At 40.1% G+C, this 24,122-nt stretch overlaps 1 protein-coding gene across 2 annotated transcripts in view; it reads right to left on the bottom strand.

Moving 5' to 3' along the window:
* Positions 1 to 1,853: 1,853 nt before the first annotated feature.
* The window catches only part of LOC118811567 (BTG3 associated nuclear protein), a 45,597-nt gene continuing 23,328 nt past the window's right edge, over positions 1,854 to 24,122 (bottom strand). For both annotated transcript variants that reach the window (XM_036575862.1, XM_036575863.1), the window contains exons 12-13: positions 8,517 to 8,654; positions 1,854 to 2,365 (exon numbers count right to left, since the gene is read on the bottom strand). In XM_036575862.1, the coding sequence (XP_036431755.1) occupies positions 2,243 to 2,365; positions 8,517 to 8,654 (261 nt within the window). In that variant the 3' untranslated portion in view covers positions 1,854 to 2,242. The remainder of the gene's footprint in view (positions 2,366 to 8,516; positions 8,655 to 24,122) is intronic.

Raw genomic sequence — 24,122 nt, 5'->3', positions numbered from 1 at the left:
GTGGGAGACAGACCTGAGAGATGATAGACCACTCTCCACCTTCTCTTTGCATCTGGACAACCTTCCATACTCATTAGTCGTCCGTTCTTCCATTATGATTGTGTGGTTTTTTTTTTTGGTTTTTTTTTCCTAGCAGTTTATCAGCACTGCAGCCTCAGGCCCTCGGATCAGCAGTGTCTGGCCTTGGGCCCAGGTTGTAAAAGCTGAAGAACACCGGCCGTTCCATTCTGGGATGTTTCCCATTTTTTTTTTTGTTTTTTAAAGAAGGAGGAGAGAGGACGGCCAGGTCCCATTAGGGAAGGGGGAGTCAGGCAAAAAAACAGGATGGGGCAGTGGGGAGACTGCTGCTTCAACTCTGCCAAGAGTGCCCTGATACAGAGAGACGAGGAAAGAGGAAGAGAAGGAGACACAGACAGGATGAGAGCGAAAGAGAGAGAAACAGAGAACAGAAATCTGAGAAAGAAAGAGCGGTTCAGTGAAGGTCCTGGAAAGATAGACATAGGAAGCCTCACAGAGTGGTAAAAAGACACACAGAGACAAAGAGAAAACAAAAGGAAATAGAGAGGAGATGGTTTTATCAACCTTCATACGAACTGTTTCTTGCAAGCATTCCAAAATACACCATTACATCACAGAGTGCGTGGGAACTCTCGCCGAAGCTCCAAAAAGACTCTTTATCTCTCTCTCCCCCAGCCATTCTGATACCCATCACCAGAGACCCACTCCTTCATCTGGAATATACACACTTTCTCTCTCTCTCTCTTTCTCCCTCTCTCTTTCACACAGAGGAAGCATTACAACAGGAGTGGATTCCTAAGTGAGTAGTCCGGTCACAGTGTCTTGAGCTTAGCTGAGAAAATGCGTGGTGACCTAGCGGAAGTTCTTGATCCTTCCCAAACCATTTTGTTTCAGCGCACCCAGTCCCCTGAAAAATGAAATTAACAGAAAACAGACAGCCTGTTTAACAGCATTCACACAGCCACAACACTCCAACCCAGCATGCCACTGCCTTCTGATTTTTACAATACATCATATCCCTAAATACTCAATGACAGCACTGGCACCAAACTCAAAAAATCCCTCATATACAGCACAACACTCTCATAACTCAACCCATTACAGCATCACCCACAGTAATATGTAGAAAGAAAACAATTTTCCTGATAGTGTGCCTGTTGTCTACTGAATGCAGTCTGACAGCTACTGTTGTACTCGCTGACACTCGAGACGAGACGACTGCAGTACCAGTATGTGACGACAGTATTTATTTATTCACACGCGCTCACACATACATATATATACACACACACACAAAATGAAAAAGCATTTCATACTCTATGTACACATACTGTCACTGCCAAATACACCTTTATCATATTTTCTATGTACAGTATTCAGTATTCATCATCTGCCTCTTAAAAGAGGACCACAAATATTTCCACTTGTTAAAATAAAATATAACAAATAAACCACTTTTGTGGGATAATCATCATGAAAACAAGCTGAAGAGTAAGGATAGATGGAGGGCAGGCCCACATAGGAGCCAAAATAATTGACAACAAACAACAAAAATACAAAATTAAAGAATTAAATAAAACTAAAGTGTGTTCACGCTAAAGGCCCAAGTTAACCGGAAACCAAAACCTCTGAGAAACATAAGAAGTAAAGCTCTCATTAGCAAGCTTCAGTTTTTACAGAACAGCGCTTTTGTCCTATTTGGAGGGAGATTAGATGAAATACTTAAGGCCTAATAGCTAGGCATGCTCCTCAAAGCTCTAGTTAAATAAACCCATCCTGCTCAGCAGAGGTGTTGGAGTGATTTACCGCAGATGGAGAGGTGGGGGATTAAAACGCCTTTCTCCTGTCCACTTCTGGGCCAGAGCCTGTAACACAGGCAGCACTCACGAGCCTACTGCACAAGCAACACTGCTAGTGTGTTGCTAATCTAAACGGCCGTTTTAACAGGCTGTGATTTTCAGGAGATTGACAGACAGGTTGACACAAAAGGAATTTGTGCAGTGTTTATCTGAACTAACACTCTTTGCCTGGGTTTAGCTCATGGTTGCAGACTCAAGTCACTGATTTTGTTTAAGTAAGCATCCACAACTCTCAGTCTCAGGTTCTCTCTCTCCCCTTTTAGAAAGTTCTGTTGTAGAATCATGGTAGAGTATGTGTACGTTTGTGTGTGTATGTGTGTGTAGAAGTATTGTGGCTTGTGAGAGAGAACTCATGCGCCGGTCTCTCAGGTGCCGACAGTGTTGACGGGCATCTGGATCTGGACCATTTCTCCGTTTTCACTCTGCTGGATCTGAATGGCCTCCTTCACCTCCATCTCTGCTTGCAGCGCTGGACCTAGTGCCTCTGCCTGAGAGAGAGAACAAGAATCAGCGAGGTATGATGAATGGACGTTGTGATAAAACCAGACAGGTACAAATGACAGGTAGAGATAAGATGAATACAAGTGAAGTGAAGCAAAGTAAAACGAAAAAGAGAGAAAGAACACAGAATGAAAAGCCTACAAGCAGAATGACAGTACTGTATATGGTCACGTAACAATACTGTCAACACATGCGTTCTTTGAACTGAGTATTACTGTTTGCACAAAGTATTACCACAATGTTCATTGACTTTAATCATCATCATTTTGAACTCAATTCATCTGAACTCTTATCAATATTGTATTGTTTGAGAGCCATACCAGTAAAGCTCCACTGAACTGAACTGAACTGAACTGAAGAGAGGTTGGATTAAGGCTATGCTTTATCTCTGTCAGCCCAATAAAAACAGAGTGTGTGAGGTAGAGCAAGAGGGACGAGGATGAGTCACATCTGAGAGTGGAGTGTGTTGAGTGACTCATTCCTTCCTCACACATTCGCCAGGGGACTCGAATGCACACCTGCACAGCATAGAGAGTCTGCAGTTGAGGACATGGCCCATGCACAGCCTCCTGCTAAAGCCTCTGTTTCTTACTCTCTCCCTCTCTTTCTCTCTCTCTCTCTCACAGCTGTGACTGCAACATGGCTCTGCTTCAGCACAGCCCACACTACATCAGTCCCCGAAGTGCTATAGTCTTAAAACCTGGATGTTTTGACATTATGCACACAATGGGTGTGATTTGTGTGCTCTGTGTTCTGTGCCAAGTCCTCAAATACTTTACATTTTGAATTCTGCCTGGTCCACAAGAGGGCGGTCAGGAGAATTTCTGCTAAAGCATTAGATGTGAAATGAGTTTTCATATAGCCCAATAGTTATGGTAGTACTCTCCCTGTGTTCTATTACGAACATATGAGATTAAGTCTCAGAAGAGAAATCAAACTATAAATTGGTTCTCTGAGAACAGCAGTAACATCTGGAATCCAACAGAAAGCTTGTCTCAAGCACTCCACAATGCCAACGAGTGACAATCAGACCTTGTCTCCAGTCTGGCACACTGACACAGTCACACAGTCACACACACACACACACACACACACACACACACACACACACAAATCTCTCAATTTAGCTCCAGTGGGTCCGCGGCCAGCTGTGCTGTCCAGTGTTGAAACATGACCCACTGCTGACCCAGCATCAGGACAATGTAAGAGCTTTCAACAGCATTCAGCATGTCAAGATCCATCCGAGCTGTACAGGGAACGGTGCTTTCTGCCCGGAAACGTTCCTTTACTTGTATCCATTTTGTTCTTTTGTGATCCAGTTTGTGTTATGGAAACTATTAAATAAAGAATGGCAAAAAATGTCGGGGTAAATAAATAAAGAAAAATCGAGTAATTTTTCAAGTGCTCATGTAAACGCTACCACATGTTTTTTGAGACAGATGAGAGCGATTCTCATACTTCTGCACTTCATACACTGGGGAGAACTGCATGGCCATGCTAACCTTATGACCTCAGGAAAAGGAGCCAGTAAGGGGATATCTGAAGCACTGTTTCAGGTACATTCTGCCAACACTGAGAAATGGTTTCTAAGTGTTTCTAAAGGCAAATATCAACCCGCAGAGATCCCATAACCTTAAAATCCTCCAAATGTTCTCTAGACTTTGTATGATTTAAAACCTGAAAGGTTCAACTGAAGAAATATGAACCCATTTATTGAACTGTTCTACGCCTATTCTGTAATGCTACTGTCTACCGATGGCGTTCTATCTCACTGTGAGGCTTTTTCCAGTCTCATTTAAATCCATGGATATCACCTTCAAACATAAGTATGCGCAATTCCTTAGTAATAAATGTTTTGTAAGTCAAGCAGACAGTTTAAGTAGGCTCTTGAAATGAATTCAGAAGGCTGTTGAAGAGGGCCGCTCTGTCATGATTTCTAGAGTCATCTATCCACAGCTGCTTGTTCGATTCCTTTTTCCCTCCTTTGAGGTCAGCACATGGTATCTCACAGTAGAGCAGCAGTCTGTGAATGTCTGTTCCATTTTCCCTTTGTTGATTTCTGTCAAACGCTTTGTATACAATAGTCTGTTCAACCTGATAATCCTCAACTATTAAATACATTTCCAGATCGCTCCAACGCATAAACAAACATGATTGCAGCAATGTCTCCAATGAAAGCCAGACGACCCAACACAGCATGGCTCAATGCATGGGGTAACAGCGAACACACTCTCGCTAGTGTACCCATGTCATCATAAAACACTCCAAATGAGTCTCTAACACTGAGGAACTGAGGCACTGCCCAAACACAGAAATTCAGAGCTGAGAATGCAGGGGTATCCGTTCCAGGAGGGCTGTGACTAAAGCCTGGGCCTGCGGGTGGGGTCTGGTCTGGGGAACTCTGCAGGGGAGCGAGGCCAATCGCGTAGCCTCTCTCACACACTAGCTCTCTGGGCTTGGCACAGTGCACTGAGAGAAGATGAGAGACATGCTGAAGGCCAGCCAAAGTATGTGTGTGTGTGTGTGTGTGTGGACTATGAAAAAGAGGGTAGGAAAGATTTTGAAAAGAATTTAAGAAGACGCTGGGACAGTTAAATATCCAGGCTTAGCGCTTGCACAATAGCCCACTGAGAGCACATATCGACTGTACATTAGTTTGTACATGCGCATCCACAGGGGATGTGTGTATGAGAGAAAACAAGACCATGAAATAAAAAAAATCTAGTACACTGCACTGAAGAACAGGACAGGAGAAAGAGAGATGAAGTAAAGTAAAATCAGACTGGTATATATTCAAGCACACATATACAGATATAGAGCAGACAGATATAGAAAGGTAGATAGCAAAACAAACTGAGCAAAGTGAAGTAAAGCAAATGAGAAAGTTGTGAGACAGAGAGCAAGGTTAATGTATTGCTAGCCTGTGTCCTATCACTGAATTCCAGCTGACTATCATTGCCATGAATCATCAAAAGGGAAAAGCTGTTAGTACAGTTTTATAATGCCATCGCTTCAGAAAAATGCCCCATGTTACCCGCAATAAGTGGGGGCTGCATACTCACATAAAACAACTGCCAGAGAAAGAGTAACAATGAAATGACATTTAAGATCATTTAGACCATAGTGCAACCCAAAGGTCTAACCAGTTGTTTTGCTCTTGCCAGCCTGGCCACTTTAAAGGCTGCACTGGAGGAGGAGTGCTCTCCCTCCCTCTCCTAACATGGCCTGCATTACTCTCTGCTCCATCATCATACCAAGGGATTCTGAAGCTCATGTACTGATTACTACTTTTCCTTCTTCTAACATTCCAAGTTTTACATGCTTGTAGTGTATTGCATTGTTAAATATGTACGTAATGAGGAAGGAGAAGGATAGAAGTAGAACTTTCACTGCATCTTTTTTGACATCGAGAAGAATGTATTGGTCTTTGCGTAAGTGTAGAAATATGCAGTACATACGCAAAAACAGCGTCAAGTCTAAGCCACATCAACCCGCGCATTCTGAATATTCACCTCTGAACTCACCTTACAACAATCATTAAACCCTGTGAAGCTTTTGTATGTGTGTAAACGTGGTCCTAGCATCTTTGAAATATGATAATGGCATCATGAGGAAATGATTAGAGCACTTTCACAGATACAGGGGCAGGGTATGTGCAGAGAGAGAGAGAGGCAAACTGGAGGCTATTTATTATTCCTTGCAAAAACAAACTGATGTGATGTGCTGATTAGCAGAGCCGAGTGTAGGAGCAGTTCACCTCCCGGTTCAGAGCAGCTCTGGAAACCACACGGCAAGGAGACAGCCAGGGCTGCAGGCTTTATAAGAGGTACAAAGACCAGATCTTCCACATGTTGCTCTAGCCTTTCATATGAAAACTCAATCTAAAAAAAAAAATCTTTGTAATGATTGATTTCCAATTGTATGTGTGTACAATACATGTACAGAGGTTTGTAGAGGTTTTGCAATTCCACTGCTCCACAGACCAAATGCTGGGGACCTACATACCCCTCTAGCTGATGCTTGACATTGGGCATGGTGACTTTAGGCTTTTCTGTGGCTGTTCCAGAGATTCCCACTCTATCTGCAATGCTTTTCTATGGAGATTATACAAACTGTGTGCAGTCTAGATTTATCCTAGATTTTCCAGTCCAATTTTTTGGGAACGGCAACAAACCATGGCAACAAAACAGTGACAAGCGTGACAAGCTTGTGTAGTGCGAACAGTGCAGCAACACCATTTTCTCACTTTGCAAGGCGCAGGTGTCCCGATATTTTAGAGCATATTGAGAAATGAGAAAGAGCCAATGAGAGCAAAATATAATCCTCACAGTATGTGTCCACTGCGCTTCACCAGTGCCTTGCTGCTTGATTTCAAATAAATTTCAAATAAATTCTCTTTTCAAGTAGGCTACTAGTTCTAAGGCCTTTTTGAATCAAATATTTCTTTGAAGTATGACAGAGTTGTGTAGTTCCTTGCTTATGTTTTGTCTTTTTTACAATGGCATCCAATGATGTGCATTCATCCTGAAATATGTTTTTTTCTTAAAAAAAAACAACTGTGCTCTGTTACAAAACTGGCGATTAAACTATGCATCGGAAAAAAGCAGTTGCTGGCTATACATATGGAGATTAAGCCATGCATCAATAAAGCAGTGGCTGTGCTCTATATGTGCTAGCAATGTTTCCATTCTGTCGCACATAGCCGTTATTAACTTTTCATCCATGTCATCCAAACTGAACCATTCAGGCACATCCTCGGTGTGCACAGCCAACAGAAAGCTGCTTTTACTTCTTACTTTATTTTGCTGCTTTTGATTGGTCAGCACCGCATGGCTGCCATGTGTAATTTGCATAACGTTGAAGCCAGCTCAACTTTTCCCACCATGCTGCGAGTCATGTCCAAATTCACACACAAATGACATTTGCAGTCATAGAACAATGAAAAGCAAACAATAACTAACATGACAAAATCCATGAATATTGACCAAGGCTGCTGCTCACTGCTGCAATGGTTAGGTTTGGAGCCTCTGAGTGAATATTCACGGCAGTTTTCTCATCTGTGTTGGTTGCTTGAAAATGATTGCAAATAGATTTTTAACTGCTTTCTTTCTTTTTATTGCATTAAAGTAGCTGAATTCTAGAATTAAAAAGGGCATCCAGACAATTTTAGACAGTGTACAAACCTCAGTTACAAAAAAGTTGGTACAGTATGTGAAAAGCAAATGAAAGCATTAAGTAGTGATTTGTAAATACATTTTGACCTCTAATGAAACAATAACAGTACAAAGACAAGATATTTAATTATTTAATGTTTTACCTTATCAGTTTTATTGTACATTTGTTAAGAATTTCCAAAAACGGTGATTTCTCTGGGCTCAAGCTTATGGAAAAGGAGCTAATGCGCAGTAGAAAAGCTTTCACATAGTTTATTGAAATAATGGATATCATGTTCTCCAGGCCAAAGGAGAAAAGGACCATCCAGATTGTTACCAGCATAAAGTTTAAAAGCCAGGGTCTGTCACGGTATGGGGGTGCATGGGTAACTTGTGTGTGTGTGTGTGTGTGTGTGTGTGAAGGCACCACTGACTGAAAAATATAGGCACATTTTGGAGCACCATATGCAGCCTTCCAGACAATGTCTTTTTTAAAAACAGCAAGCTACATTCTACAAGTGTTACAACAGCATGGCTCTGTAATCAGAGCTTGCAGGTGCTAGACTGGCCTGCTTGCAGTCTAGAACTCTCTCCCCTTGGAAATGTATGATGCAATGTGAAGTGCAAAATATGACAATATTTACAAGTAATTTACAAGTACAGTTGCGCAGCTGAACACTTGTATAACGGAAGAAAGGCCAAAAAGCCAAAACTGGATCAGTTCTTGTTTTTGTCTTCAATCCCCAATCAATCATAAAATTTTGTGAAAAGGAAAGATGATGTAACACACTGGTTAATGTGCTCCTGTGCATTTTGTGGAACGTGCTGCAGGCACCAACTTTCCTAATTACTGCTTTTTGTTTTTATTAGCATTTCACATACTGTCTCAACTTTTTTGGACTGAGGTGTGTATATGTAATGTGGATATGGATGACTGACAGCCACGGTGCTGTCTATGAAAAGGTACATGTGTACATTTCCTTACCTGGACAGCAGTGTGGTCAGTGACAGGCCCCAGCTGGACATACTGAACCTGGATGTCATTGCCTTGCAGGGGAGATGCCTCCACTGCTCCTGTCCCATCAGCAGACGCAACAGCAATGAGCTGAGGCCCTCGTAACACCTAGAGACAGAGAGAGAGAGAGAGAGAGAGGACACATAGAGGAAGAAATGAATAACTTACAGTGGAGATAATCTGACTGATGCTTTAATGGAGTACTTTGTGTAGAGTGGTACTTCACCATTATAACAAAGAAATGCACAAAGTCGAAGCCTTCACACATTTCTCATGATGTGTTTCAGTTAATGCTTGTCCAAGAGGCTCACAAAGCACTATGTGTACACTCAACTTGCCCAAATTCAAATATGGCCCACACTTCCTGGCGCAATCAAATACACCTCCATTAGCTTCACCTCTCACATCCTGCCAAGTATGCTTGGAGTATATCTGAGAGAGAAACACAAAAGCTATAAAGCCAGCAGCCAGCAACTCTAAATCAGAGTTTACTGCCTACATCTACTGTGCTCTCTAATTATCTGTACTTCATCCATACACATCACACACACACACAAACAGAGAAATTCAAAAGAAACCGCTGATGCATGTTTACCTCCTTTACCAAAAAATTTACAGAGCATATGCAAGTACACAGGTGTGCAGGCCCTCTCTCCTTTCCTTATCCACACGCACTCAGAGAAACAGATGCATACATACACAGGAGACCAGGCAATGATTACAGTAACGATGGAAACTAAAAAAAGTGCTTGTGTGCATTTATAAGTATGGCTTGCATTAGCACAAGCTGTTGACAGGGTGCATGTAGCCTTAACTTGATAAATTAAGACAGTGATTTTGCTGCTGGCAGGAAAGGATCTCTGAATGTAATAGTTTGCCATTTTCAGTGTTTTATGTTATTGTTTTGGAAAACTTGCTTATTACCCTGCCATGTCAATGGGGCCTCACATGTAATCTACTTTGTCCAAAGCAGTTGATCTGATTTGGTAGATCGAATAGTTCAGGAGAAAACAACAGAGTTAAATGAGGTCAGGACCTGGATTTTAAAGCACACATGACAAAAAAAGTGCACCTCCAAAGCAAAGAGGAGTATCAGCAGCCAGAATGACAGCGCATACAGGCAGTTTTACATTAATGTAAGTACTTTTGAAGTGTAATGTAAAGTCTTGTGATCACATTACAGTTACTGACTTAATGAGAACTATGTTACTTGCACAACTTATATTTCTCTATGCGACACCAATATTAATCATGCAAGATGCATTTAAAACATATATTTCGTCTGTTCAGATTATCTATGCTAATGCTCGTAAAGGATTTTTAACACCCCTATGCTACATATAGGGCCATTTATGCTAAAAGCACCTAAGCAAACCTTTAAACTGTGTATTCTTGATCTATATCAAAGTTCCAAAATAACAGCACTTACAGTTGACTGGGGCAGCTGTAGCAGTGCAGACATCTGAAAACACTGACATGCTGGAAATATGCTACACTAAAAGTCACTGAGCTCTTTAGTATCAAATATTTTATTGCATGAGTTACTTAACGATGATAGCTCGATCATGAGTTACTTGATGAACAGAGCAACTCAGAAAAAAACAAAATGAATATCCAAAGTAACTCCACCAAAATCAAGAGCATTTCACTGAATAGTTAACAAAAGAGGCCCTGACTGCTGCTGAGAGGGCCTTCATATTTATAAAATTACACAATGGCGAATTCCTTACTAAATAGCGGATCTTGTTTATGACTTGTGTGAAATCAGTAACAGAACAATGAATTAGCACATCAGACACTGTGCCGCGAGATGGGAGTTGTGTGTGTGTGTGTGTGTGTGCGCGCATGACCTGTGTCATACAGCTCAAGTCTCACATCCTAGAGAGCTGACACACATGCACGCACACAAACACACACACAGAGTACGTGAGTGCAAGAGACACACGTAATTAATAAGGGCACACAAACACACACACACTTAAATAGTGACTGCTAGCTCTGTTTTTGATTTTACACAGAAGTATGCACATGTGGGCCACAATAATAGTAGGCTCTGGCTCATCATCTCACAGACAACAGCATGAGTGCACGTCCTGTGACTGACAATTAAGAACATTTGCTCAAAGACTGGTCATTTATCCAAAGGTAGGACAACAGCTGAGTAACATGACTAACAGCTCAATGAGGTCACTACAGGAGGTCCTATGGGGCAGTCATTATTATCAGCCTCCTGTAGCGCCTAAACTGTCACACCTCTCTGTCTTTTTTTTTTGATGACAACAGATAGTGTGATGCTAGTCTCACCAGCTGGGCATAGAACTGCCATCCAGTCCCAATTAGGAGAAGAGGGAATCTGTTTCTCAGCACAAAATCCCACACTAACCTCAATTAAAGACGCAGTGCAGGCCCGGGCTCCCCCTCCCACTGCACCCCCAACCTTGGCTTTGAAGCTGTGAGTCACTGGCATGTTTCGAGGTTGTGCCGAACCCTCGCAGTGCCCAATGTGTCTCCAATGGTACAGAGAAAAGCTGCCAGCTTCACCACAGTGTCTCCTGTTCCTTAACCAAACCACGGCACGACCAGTCAGACCCCTATGGTAACAATTAGGGTAAGCAAACTATGCTAGCTGAATTAAAATGCAGGCAGTGAGGCGCGGAGTGGTCCACAACAAAAATATTTGAACATAAATGTATATAGGAAGTCTGGTAACTTATATTTTCTGATATCTGCCAGTTTAAATGTATATAAATCAAAATTACCTGTAATTTGTATATATGTATATGCCCTGCTAGATCTCGACTGTGCAAGAGGGGCATTATCATGCTGAAATAGGAAAAGGCCTTTCCCCAACTGTTGCCACAAAGTGGAAGCATATAGTTCTCCAGAAAATAACTGTAAGTGTAGCTGTAGTGTAGTGTAGTGTAGTTTTCCTTGACTAGAACGAGGAGACCCAGGTCAAACCATGAAAACAGTCCCAGACAATTATTCTTCTCCCAGCAAACTTTACAGTTGGTACTTGGACGGTTAGCATTCTCCTGATGTCATCCAAACCCAAATTTGTCTATTTGACTGCCAGATGCTGACACATGATTCGTCACTCCAGAGAACACATGACTCTTCAGCACCCAGCGGTCACGTTCTAGGAGCCTGTATAGCTTACTGCTTACTGCTGAAGTGCTGCTGTTCCTAGACCGTCCAGAAAAATAACAGCACATACAGTTGACTGGGGCAGTTCTAGCAGGGTAGACATATGAAAGACTGGCATGCTGGATATGTGCTAGATTGAAAGTCATTGAGCTCTTCAGTAAGACCCATAACACAGCCCTCCAAACAACCCTATAGCCTTATAAAGAAATGATCATACAGCTACAAAAATATTAATGTTCATAAAAAGAGAGATAGCTGGGCAAAAAAACACAGCAAAAAACAGCTGGATGGACTGGACAGCCTTTCACCAATGTAAGAGATTTACTGGTCTGAGTGTCTTGAGTGCCTCTGATGTTGTGGCTCTTTTTCCATTAACCCTAGACCACAGGATTTTCTGTGTGCTACATACAAAACAGCAGCAGAAAAAAAATCTACATCTAAAACTGTACAGAGACACTGAGACCATTTTCACACATGCATGTTACAACTTGGAAAACTCTTGAGAATGTGCATTTTTGGTATTATAACCGGTCATTTCTGAAAATCACCAAAGAAACCAAAAATCAAAAATCTAATCAAAAAAGAATCAAAGTATTATAAAGGTACAGAGGCCAGAATTACACAGCTCAGGAGTCATTCTTGTGAAACAGGTCTACTTTTTAATTGGAGTAAGAAAATAAATGTTGCAGTAGTATATTTTTGCACCAACTGTTAAGAAAAAGAAAACTATTCTGCACTGCATTAGCAGGCCATCAAAAGGGCCAGTTATGCAGTATATCTATACTCCTAGGAGAAACAACACATGCATTAATTACAGCCGCATCCTTCTGCAATTCAAGTTTAAACATGTAATCACAGGTGTTACATTTTCAGTCTTAATTTTAACCTATTAATCTTTTAACCTATTGTTTTTTTTTCTGACTGTACATTTAAAAAGCACATAAAAAAATAATATTCAAACAGCACAGCTTAGCTAATGTATTAGTTGTATAGAGCAGCATATTATTTTTGGTGCACCCCATATATTTATAAGAAATCAGAAATAAGAGGTAGAAATGGTACAATCTCATACTAGGTAACGATCCTGTACCATTTTCAGCAGGAATTGCTGGATTGGATTCAGATAGAAAAAAAGATTTCAGTGCTGTAACAAGTCTAGACTGAAATGACACACACCAACACTGTGTGATGTGATGCTATTAGCTGTGTATTTCGTCCTGTGTGGTAATAGTTTTGAGTAGTGTGAGAATGATAGTCTATTTTTAGATGCTCATATTGTAGTTCAGATCCAAGGACTGATAGTGATTCCTTCTTGCACCCCATGTTTTGCCGCTCTGCTGGTGACAATGTGCTGCTTCCAGATCAGGCATAGTTAATCTGCAAAATGGAGCAATTTCCCCAAAGTGCAGCTTTTAAATTAAATCAAACAACATAAAACAACATAAAAAGTTTAATTCTGTTCCTTTTACATAGGCTTTAGGTATGCCTAATATAATTAAATAGTATGTTTGAAAAGTTCTCAGCTCTAGCAGTTTTTAATGATAATGACATATTCACACACATAGAGTAAGGAAACTTACTGTTTGTGTATTAAGTCCACAACAGCTCATGATTATTTACCAGAAATTGTAATGCTGGTATAGATAGCCTTAACGAGTGCAGCACTGTCTACTGCGTACTGTGTCCACTGCATATTCATTATAGTTTTTTGAGAAAAGGTTTACAGTAAGCTCTGTTTGCCTTGGTTTATGCTTGTAGTGATGGCACGTAAAGAGGCTGAAGGTGTAATAACAAGCTCTAGCTACCTCATTCAGTCATTGTCAGTCAGCTCTCAACGTGCTGCACACTGTGCATAAAATAATACACTGAATGAAAGCACATGAGACTGTTGATACAAAGACCGATGGACCAGTGGACAAGTGAGACTTCTAAGGTAAAACAAAAGTAATACATAATACAAGTTTTAAATAGCTTTTTTGTTTTGAGCTACAAAAAAGTCATTAAGATGTAAACCAAGCTATTTTAGAGTGTTTTCATGTGAAATGCTTCACTGTAGAGACATTTACCAAGTCAGATTTCTTTACAGTGGTGGTGATGGGATCCAGGGGTCGTGATGTCAACGATGCAACGATAGCCATTTTATTCTTTTTAAACCACCAGTGAACCTACATGCATCTTTTGAGTTTTTATATGTTGATAATAGTAAAATAGTGGTAAATCTGAAATGTGATGTTATTTTGCTTTACAGCAGCACCCTGTATACAACAGTGTTTTAGGGCCACTGTTAATAAAAATAAAAATAGTAGACTTTGAGAATAAATTTGTAATATTTTAAAAAAAAAAAAGTCATAATATTTCAAGGAAAAATGTCATAATATTTCCAGAAAAAAGTTATAATATTTCAAGAAAAAAGTTGTAATATTTTGAGAAAAAAAGTCAGAGAATTACGACATTAAAGTGGCAGTAACACCAGGAAAGGTCGCAATATTGTGGCCAAAGGCTTTGCAAAGGGAAGCGGTAAAAAAAAGTGTGTTGTGTTAAAATGAGGGGCGTTTACGAGTTGGTTGAGGTACACTTTCACATCAATTTTACCCATAAAGAAATACTCAGTCTCCCTGTCTCTCCTGGCACATCAGCACCAGAGTGTTATTAGTATAAGAAACGGCTGAAACGGCTGTGCAGGAAACTGTGTTTATTTAGATGAAAGAAATTTCATCTACAGACTCAGAGGAAACTGTCTGTCTGTTTTGTTGAAGGAGAATCGCAGGCAGGGTCGTCTACACGGCTATCGGAGGCTATGTCTCCGTGCCATTCAAAGAGGGCATGAAGTTTCACAGACAGTGAGAATGATAATCAAAATGATTGATCCGCAAAGAGACAGGAGTGTGTGGAACTCTTGCGCGCCAGTAAAACAACTGAGACCCCAACGCGTTATGGCAGCCCCCGTACAGTTAGCCCAATTTATCCTCGAAATATTTTTTTCTCAAAATATTATGACTTTTTTCTTGAAATAGTATGAATTTTTCCTTGAAATATTACAACTTTTTTCACGACTTTTTTCATGACTTTATTCTCAAAGTCTACTATTTTTATTTTTATTAACAGTGGCCCTAAAATGCCGTCGTACCCTGTATGTACCTCTCCACCATGAATGGATTTAAAAAATATATTTTAGGGCAAAATCTTATCTCAAAACTATTGTGAAATAATGTCTCAGAGTCTCATAATCACTTAATGCAATAACTTTCTGTGAGGGAGCTTTTAGAGGCATTAAAGTCTTCACATGTCTGGTTCCTATCACCACCAATGTGAACAATTCTGACTCAGTAAGTTTCTCTAGAATAACACATTTCAAATCAAACTTAAATGACTTTGTTTACATATGAACGATTTAATTATTTAAACTTTTTTAAAAAATTGATAGATTTCCTCTTTAAGGATGATTACTATTCCAGGTACATTTTTGCTCCTAAAACTGGCTTGGAGTGCCGATCTTTGGCAAATATTCATACCTGTGAATCTCTACATGTGACTGTTCCAATGTTGATGGTGGACATTTCATCTGTGTAGTTATGAGGTTTTTGAGATATGTCTGACACAAGCTAGGCATGATACACTTCAGTTATCTCTCCTTAAGCCTCTGACTAGTTTAAGGTTAGGGGGTTCAGGTAAGAAAACTTGGTCCAAATGTGTGTGCATAAAATTAATGTTAACAGATGAGTTTCAGAGGTCACTCTAATGAGGAGCATATTCAGGGAGAAGGTGGGAGAACAGCAAGCCCTCTGTCCAATTCAGCAGAGATCACACACGAAAGCTCATGCACACACAGCCTGGAGGATTTGTTTTTACATTTCCCATTTCAAATTCCACCACTAATCTGGTCCTCAGGGTTTCAATGAGGCAACGCCTGAAAAACAATAACACTGAGAAACTAACACAGACACTCACACACACCCTGTGTGACCCTATCCAAGGCCCGGACCTAGAATGCTCTCTCTCTCTCTCTCTCTCTCTCCCTCTCTCTCTCTCAGTCTGTTGTCCAAATGTGTGTTTGTGTGTGTCATCTCCTATGCATCTGCCTTTGTGTGTGTGCATGTATTTGACAAACAGTTCTCTGAGCAAGCACACTAAAACCAGCAGGAACTATAAACCCATGATTGAGACCCTGTTGCATGTTCAGCTGCAAGGGTTCAACACAATGAGGATTTTATGAGCCTTGGAAGCATGTTTGCGATTTCTGAGCATTGAAAGCCGCTCTCGACAACAGACTTCCGGTCCCAAGACTGTTCCCAAATCAGCTCAACGTTCCTCACTCTCTCCCCAGCTCCAGCCTAGAGATCATGAGGACAAAGTTCCCACACTTTTAAAGAGAGACAGGCTAATTCAAAACACACATCCAACAGAGATGCACTTCTGCTCGCAATGTCATCCAACCAACACAACAAATTTAAGCTCATCCGTTTAAGTAATTATAGGTCCAGATAGGCAAGTACAGAAAAAAACGCAATGGCCACAACACACAAGCACACAAGAGATAGTAAAATATGAAGAGTAATATACAGTTTCCAGACAACCTGTTCTGACACAGTACAACAAACATGCCAAGTATAATCAGGAAAATTTATTACGGCAAACAAAAAAATAAAATAAATGGCACAATACCACCAGCAGCAACAACAAAAAACAGTGATGCAACACCCAGGAGTTGCAGGTCAGTTTTTCTCATTTCCTGTCTGATTATTTATTAAGTGGTGAGCCACCAAAACACATGGCTAACTGGTAAGAAAGATTTCAAATCAACTTTTCTGTACCAGAAAGGTTAAAGGGGTATTCCAACAACATTTTCTAAATTTTCTTCATAATTTAGTCATCAAGATGTAATAAAAGTGTTTTGATCTGAACTGCTTCACACAAAGAAACTTACCAACTCAGAGTTCTTTCCAAAGGTGGTGAGGACTGGGGGTTGCGATGTCTACAATGCAACTATAGCCATTTTATTTACTATCCAAACCACCAATGAATCTATACGTGTCTTTTGAGTATATGCAATTTGCAATATGCGATTTCCATACAACCTGTTCTAACAAAGGATAACAAAAATACCAAATATATTCTTAAAAGTGGTTAAGGGATATATACTATATGAACTAGATATATACTATATCTAGTTCAGTTTCTGTAATTTCCTGTATGATTCATGATTACTGATATAGAAATATACTTACTCTTCCTATCCTGAAGACTAAATAGATTTGAAAATCCAAATGGCTGGTACCCTCATTCTACGGCATTATTCCAGTCTGTCATTAACCTGTTGCCAACCATGAGAGACTGCTAGGAGGATGGCCCAAGAAACTGTTGTGGTTAAAGACTACAACTTTTCAAATAGAGACAAAGTTAGATCATCAGGTCTGCTTTATCTATTTAGTCCAGCCACTGGGTACAGGATGAGTCAAGTACACTGAATAATCGAGTGAGCTGAGACCCACACACAGAGTAAGTTGGTTGCTAGGACCAAAAACAAACAAAAGAGAACGGGGTTTGAATAAATCTTTCGGTTATGCAGTAATGCTTTCAGCAGTAACACAGGACACCAAACACATCGAGCAACTGGAGCAAAGACGACGGAGAAAAAAACAACAGCAGCTTAATGCAAAAAACATTCAGCCAGGGTCCTGCATCGAAACACAATAACCAACTGTGCAAACAAGCCTCTTCCCAAGCTTCTTTTCTCTTTATCTGTGTTCCAATGTCTTTGCTACACATGAATCTCACTAAATGCAATTATGAAAGATAAATAAAAACATGAGATACACCCCAAAACAGATTGAAAGTGATAAAACCGGGAACGTTGTGAACTTGAGCGCTGCATGAACATGCAAACTTTGCTATCCGAACTTTAGCATTAGGCTGCAGTGTATGTAGACGAAACAGTGCACTTTATTTTAGAATTAGGTCAGATGAATCCCTTCTAATGCACGATGTTGAGAAAGCTAACAGTGGGCCAGCATGTGAAGTGTGGGCATTACCAGAATATAACAGAAAAAACAAAGTTCATCTGTACATTGAAAAAGCAATGCATTGAAATGTTTACGTCATTTCCAAATGAATAATACATATAACATCAACATAATTATTGCCAAAAGTAAGTAAACTGAAAGACAACTATGTTGTAATATTTTATTCACTTGGTAATTAGGAACACATTTGAGTCAAGAGAAATTCATTGCATCATTTTTTCAGTGTAACATCACAGCAGGGTGACTGATCAGTTACTAGTACATCAGTTTTTCCCTTTCAGTTTCTTATTTTCTTCCTTAAAATTTAAGGTTCTTACAAAACAAAGGGCTACGTCCCAATCATCATTTACAGCTCCCTTCAGCACCACAAGTTTGCAAAGTTACAAAAAAGAGCTTCCTCCCTGTTTCTACAGCCATCAACAGTCAACAACATCTGCAGTAGGCAAACCAGAGCCAGAACAGATGGGGAGAAGCTGAGAGAGAGAGAGAGAGATAGAGAGAGAGAGAGAGAGAGGAGAGAGAGAGGAGAGAGAGAGAGAAAGAAAGAAAGAGAGAGAAAGAGAGAGAGAGAGAAAAAGAGAGAGGGGAATCAAAAACAGATAGAAAGGCAGAATGAATAAAACACAGACAGGGAAAAAGCATGAAAGAGAGAAAGAAAGCAAGCAAGAAAGAAAAGACCTAGAGGTCACAGCACAAAACAAGCAAACTCTCAGATAATCTGAAAATAATCTACAATCCATCTGATAAACTCCAGAGCATGTCTGAAAGCATGCTTTGCTGCACAGGCCAAACAAAAGTTGAGTGAGAACACACTCATTAAACTTTTTCTCTGACTGGGCCACCTGGAAGAAAAGGATATCACTTCTGACTCTTGCAAGTATATCACAAAGTGTAACTTGAGGTTTAATTGTTTCCAGCTTATCCCTCCTTTGCTGCAGTAACAGCATCTACTCTTCTGCAAAGTCTTTACACTAGATGCCAGAACATTGCTGTGAGGATTTGATTGCACTCAACAACAAGAGCTCATGTGTGGCTGCTACAGAGCATCACTTTCTATTGCCAGTGCTTTTCTATATAAGCTGTGTGTGGGCAACTGAACACTTGTGACAGCTGTGTAATTAGAAGGGGTGTCTGGATACTTTTGGACATTTAGTGTATCAATTTTTTAAACTGCAGGCTTACTGTTCAGTTATTAATCTTTCTAATTATTAAGTCACTACACTAAATTATTTGGTAACTACTATAAAACATCTATACGCAGGCCTACATATATGCCATATATTCCTTATATGCAATAGAATTAACCCCTTTAGAGTTTAAGGGGTTAAAACCTTTGAATTACATAAACACACACTGGGTATCTGGCAAAATGTGTGAGTAAATTCATCTCCACTCCCAACTCACTTCTACAACATCCTTTCTTCCTCTATAAATCCATGCCAGCTTTCAGCTTAAAACACCCCACACCTTCTCTAAATATCTCTCCCTAATCTGCAGCTATAAACCTGTTAAAACAGATTGTTCCCAGTGCTGTGCAAACTCCCACTTTCAATCCACCCACAGGCATCAATAAAAGCTCTTCAGCGGCTATAGAGGGCAAGGAACGTAAAGCCCTGACTGAATCTTTCAGCAGCCCTGAACTCTTTTGCTGGACTGCTTCTTCACATGCACTCCACAGTTCTCTGAAGAATTCCCCTTTAGGATCCAACCATGTAAAGTTCTGCCTCAATCAGGATGAAAGTTCAATGATCAATGAAGGTCAAGTTTTTCAGGGATACCATTAGCCTGTAAACATCAGTCCGGGGTCTGTCTGCAAAGAAGTCTCCAAACAGACCCAGCCTGGTTTTATGATAAAACCAACATCAGCTAAACAGCAGCCAATCAAGCTCAGGCAAGCATCCAGCTGACAAAAATAATGACTATAATTTACTACAAATTTAACAATACAACTACGGCAAGCAGCCATGTGTGCTCTCAAGACCAAAACAATCAAGCTTGATATTGTTTGTCAAAGAGTCTTTTATCAAATTTGGACCTTTCTGTGCATAATGTCAACTCTGTCATGTTTCTAATTAACTTGTGGTTTTAGATGTATTTGTTTGCAATGATATACAAGCCAAAACTATAGGTGTGCACTGGCACTCGGGTACTCAAGTTTTTAGTATCTGAGCACTGAAATCACTATTCAGGTGTTCACTGCGTTTCATTATGGGAAGAAAATATAAAAGCTAAAAATTCAGTGAAACACAGATCTTATGTTCGGACAGGATTGGAGAAAGTAACAGTTTTGCTTGTGTTTGTAAGTAAATGTATTATACTGCATTTTGCCGCAACAAAACGTGCGTTTCCAAGGATGCATTATGGACAAGACAGATGAGGCCGAACGAGTCTGAAAACTGTTCATAGTTTCATATTCACAGCATCTGCAGAGTGACCAGCTCTGCCAAGGGTTTTTCACCATATAAAGCAGCTGATGTTAGCTAAGGCAGGAAACAATGAAAAGATTTTTTTGACAAACTAACATGCTGCCATATTGTCCCTTGAAGAGAGGTACCTAATGCAAAAGACAAGTCCTTGTCAGCATCTGGTGTCGTACCAATTTGCCCTGTGTTAACTCAGTATTTTAAGAGGCAGCTTCTTAATCATCCAGCTTGAAAACCTGCCAATTTACATTAGCTATTTTTGAATATATAAACGTTTTCAAATCTATTCCTCTGCATGCTGCTAAAGTTTTGTGTTTTTTTTCAGCCTCTAGGGTATCACCTAAAAAGTATGCCTACACTGTCAGAAAAAAAGTATACTGTCCGGGTTAATTTTTGTTTCCCAAGGTACAAACAATGTAAATATTTTAAAGGTATACTATATTCATTTTCCCAGGCAAAAGCGGCGTATTATCTTTTCATAACCTCACTTTTTCAAAGTAGAAAAATAAATTAAATAGTCAACACAGGGTGTATAGAGTCAATGCGAAAATGCAAATATGACTGCAACAGAATATGGTACAATTGTGTTTTCTAACAAAATATACTGAATTATGTTTTTAAAGAAAGGTTGTGAAGATGTACCAGTAACAGTGTTTGTACCCCAAAACTCCCATTGTATCCCCGTTCACTGACTTTTATGGATATCAAAGTAATTCAGAATGCACACCCCTGGTCGAAACAACTCAATATATTTTAGTGTGCTGTAATATCAGTACTGCTCCGAAGGGGATCTTTAACGATGCATGGTTCCATTCAAATCATTTGAGCTGTATTTGTCTGAGACAGTGCCTCACCTCACCTCTGTGCACAACAGTGTTGCACGTTTCCCATGGAAGACGTTGGATGGCGACGTAAGTAAACAATAAGTGCCTTTGTCATTTTTGCAACAGTGGATGATTTTACAGCTTTTTGCTCCAATACTTACTGCTCCCTCCAACTGGAAGCAAAACAAAAGATGAGAAGCTTGTCAAGCACTGCTTCCATCTCGCTCTCCACTCATGTCAACAGGCAGAGACAGCCAGTCCGTGGTGTTGTTAACGAAGCAGAGAGAGAGAGAGAGAGAGAGAGATAGAGAGAGCGAGAGCGAGAGATAGAGAAAGAGAGGAGAGAGAGAATGCATGTGTCTAGCTCCTTGGCTCCCACTAGTGTGTAGCTAAAGGGCCAGCTGGCTGATTGGCCCTCTGGAGCAGACACACACAGAAATGCTACTAGAGACATCTGGAGTCCCTTACCCACAAGCCCAGGGAGCCAGACTCCAATCGCCTGCCTGAAGCAGCACACTCCAGCAAGGGCATCAGGTTCTTTCAGTTCCCTGGCTCCACCAAGCAAACACAAGCATGAGTGCATAGACAAATCCATGTGGAGCACAGGCACACCCACACCCACATCTTGAGCAACACTCATGAATTTTCAAGATCCAAAATCCAGTGGCGTAGTCCTAATAAAAAAAGTGGGTATACGACATATCTGTGCCAGTCCAGCATACATGGTCAACAAATGAACTTAATAAATGAATAAATTTTATTGTTTACAACCTCTTTCTTAAACAACAAAAAAACACCTGACAGTCAATAATAATAGCCCTCTTGTATATAAACTTCGCTGCTTCCTTTTCTGAAAAGTAGAAGGATGTACTCTATTAAAAATCAAAGAAAAATTTTCCAATATTTTTTCATTTTTCCACAGCAAGTAGGATAGTAGGACGCTACCTATACTGCTACTGTTGACTGGTTGGCAAGCTGAGTGAAGTGATTTGCACTCAGTGATGTCATGAACGTACATGAGGCACTGTTAGAATGTCCTGCAGTTGGAGTTCAAAAGCTCTCAAAATGCAATCAGTGTTGAAATTTTTATGCTGTTCTGTGTTCAGAAAAATAGTAGATTTTTCTACATAAAAAAATAATCAAACCTTTACAAACTGTGTTTTTGCACAAAAGCTCTATAGGATCCTAGTGTTCCTCCAGTGTCTTACAACCCTCCAAGACATTATTGAGCGGCAATTCCCCTCACCACACATGAAACTTGCATGTAGTGTTTTTCTTCTCCCTGATGTGTGAGGTGTCTTGGAATAAAAAGTATGTGTACACTCAAAAACACCAGAAATCAGTATACAGGGATGGCTTGGTAAAAAAAGTGATAAGGCGTATGTGTACCTATCCGCCCAACAGCACAACTGCCAAAATCTGTATACAGCACCATGCAAAAAGTCTCAGCACCTAAACAAACTGGGCAGTAAGGGTGATTCTATCACTAAAAACACTTTTTAACATTCGAATAAATGCAAGCAAACATTAACACATTAAAAAGTAACAAGAATTTCTTGTTTTCAAAACAAAGTTAAAATCTTTTAAGCTATTTAAAGGAACACAGGTTTGGGTTTCCGGGTTTCCAGATTTCTCAAGGACAGACCAAATCATCACATGGATTTATTAAATTTCATCACCAGGACATCGAATTTAAATTCATGAAGTACTCATTAGTCAAACCAGGTATTGGATGTAAACTACAAATAATACTGCCTTCCTCACGGAGAGGTGTGGAAATTAGAGGGCGACCGATAATCGTAGCCGATATTCAGCATTTTTCCAATTATCGGAATCACCACTTGAACTTGTATCCTTGCCAAAAAAATGTTTTTTGTTATGTTTTTGTATGCGCACATCTGAGGCAACCATGAGAAAAAAAATCTGTAGTCTGGCCTAATGTTTCCAATCAAACATGTTTTTCGGTGTTTGTGAGAAACACAGGAGTAAACGAGGGCCTGCATTAGTTTCCACAGCAAGGAAAGGTGAGAACATGTTGAGGTTGAACAATGCAGTTGGCAAAGAGTATAATGTCCTGTCATATAATTTCACTCACTCTCACACGCACCTTGAGATGACAACTCTCGTCAGTATGCTTTTCGCACAGTTTTCTTTTCCGATACACAAGTACACTTTAGCCAAACAAGCATGACTCATCACATTCGTTTGGTGAGAGTGAGGTTTCTGTACAAGGAAACACAGTGTGTGGACCCACACTGGTGCTTTAGTAATCTGAACGCATTTGGAATATGTGTGTCTGTAGAGAAGCTTCAATGGGTGCCATGCACCCATGGCCAACTATGCAGACAAGCCGCCAGAAAGCAGTTAGTTATTTGTAAAACCATAATTTATTATTTCATATATATAATAAACAAGTTATACACAATTTCTGGTCATTTTCATTTCTATTTTCACTTGTTAAGTACAGACAGCTGCTTACTTGCAAAGACTCCACTGCTTAATCTAAACAGGCCATTTCAATGGAATCATGCAGTGCATTTTCAAGAGCCAATCAGAATATGTCTGATACACACAAACACATCCAACTACTGCTTGTTACTGCATGAAAATTTTTGTTTGAATGAGAAATTGAAATAAACTTCATATACCCTCACTGTTGCTTTTCTCAAGCATTAATGGTGCTTTCACAGATGTGCAAGTCACCCATGGCATGTGGACTAATGAACCCCTATACCAGAGGCCACTAATAGGCGGACCGCTGTACGAGTCTGGACCCAGACGCTGTCTTCTGCGGAACTGGACCTATAACCGATTAATTTTGGAGAACCATTACATTTTGACGGAGTGGTCCTATTTTAATCGTTGTAACTTTTCTAGCCATTTACGGTACCGCTTTAGTGTCCCAGGAAACTTACACACCAATCATATGGATTGTAAATATCACACATGACGCTACTTAGCCAATCAGATCTGTGCATTACGATGAGCACTGACACACAAGTAACGCACACACAGGGGAGGGACAAGGCAAAAAACAGCAGTCGAAGAAGAAAGTGAGTCAGAGGGAAGTTATTTCACATGGCGTGCTCTAAAAAGATAAAACAATAATAAATATTGTTGAAATATTACTGAATTGTATTTTATTTGATTTGACATTCAGTT

This window comes from Colossoma macropomum, unplaced genomic scaffold (genome assembly GCF_904425465.1).
Source record: "Colossoma macropomum unplaced genomic scaffold, Colossoma_macropomum, whole genome shotgun sequence".
In the NCBI taxonomy this organism is placed as follows: domain Eukaryota; kingdom Metazoa; phylum Chordata; class Actinopteri; order Characiformes; family Serrasalmidae; genus Colossoma; species Colossoma macropomum.
Note: the sequence above shows the minus strand (reverse complement) of the source record. Positions and strands in the feature narration are given on the sequence as shown.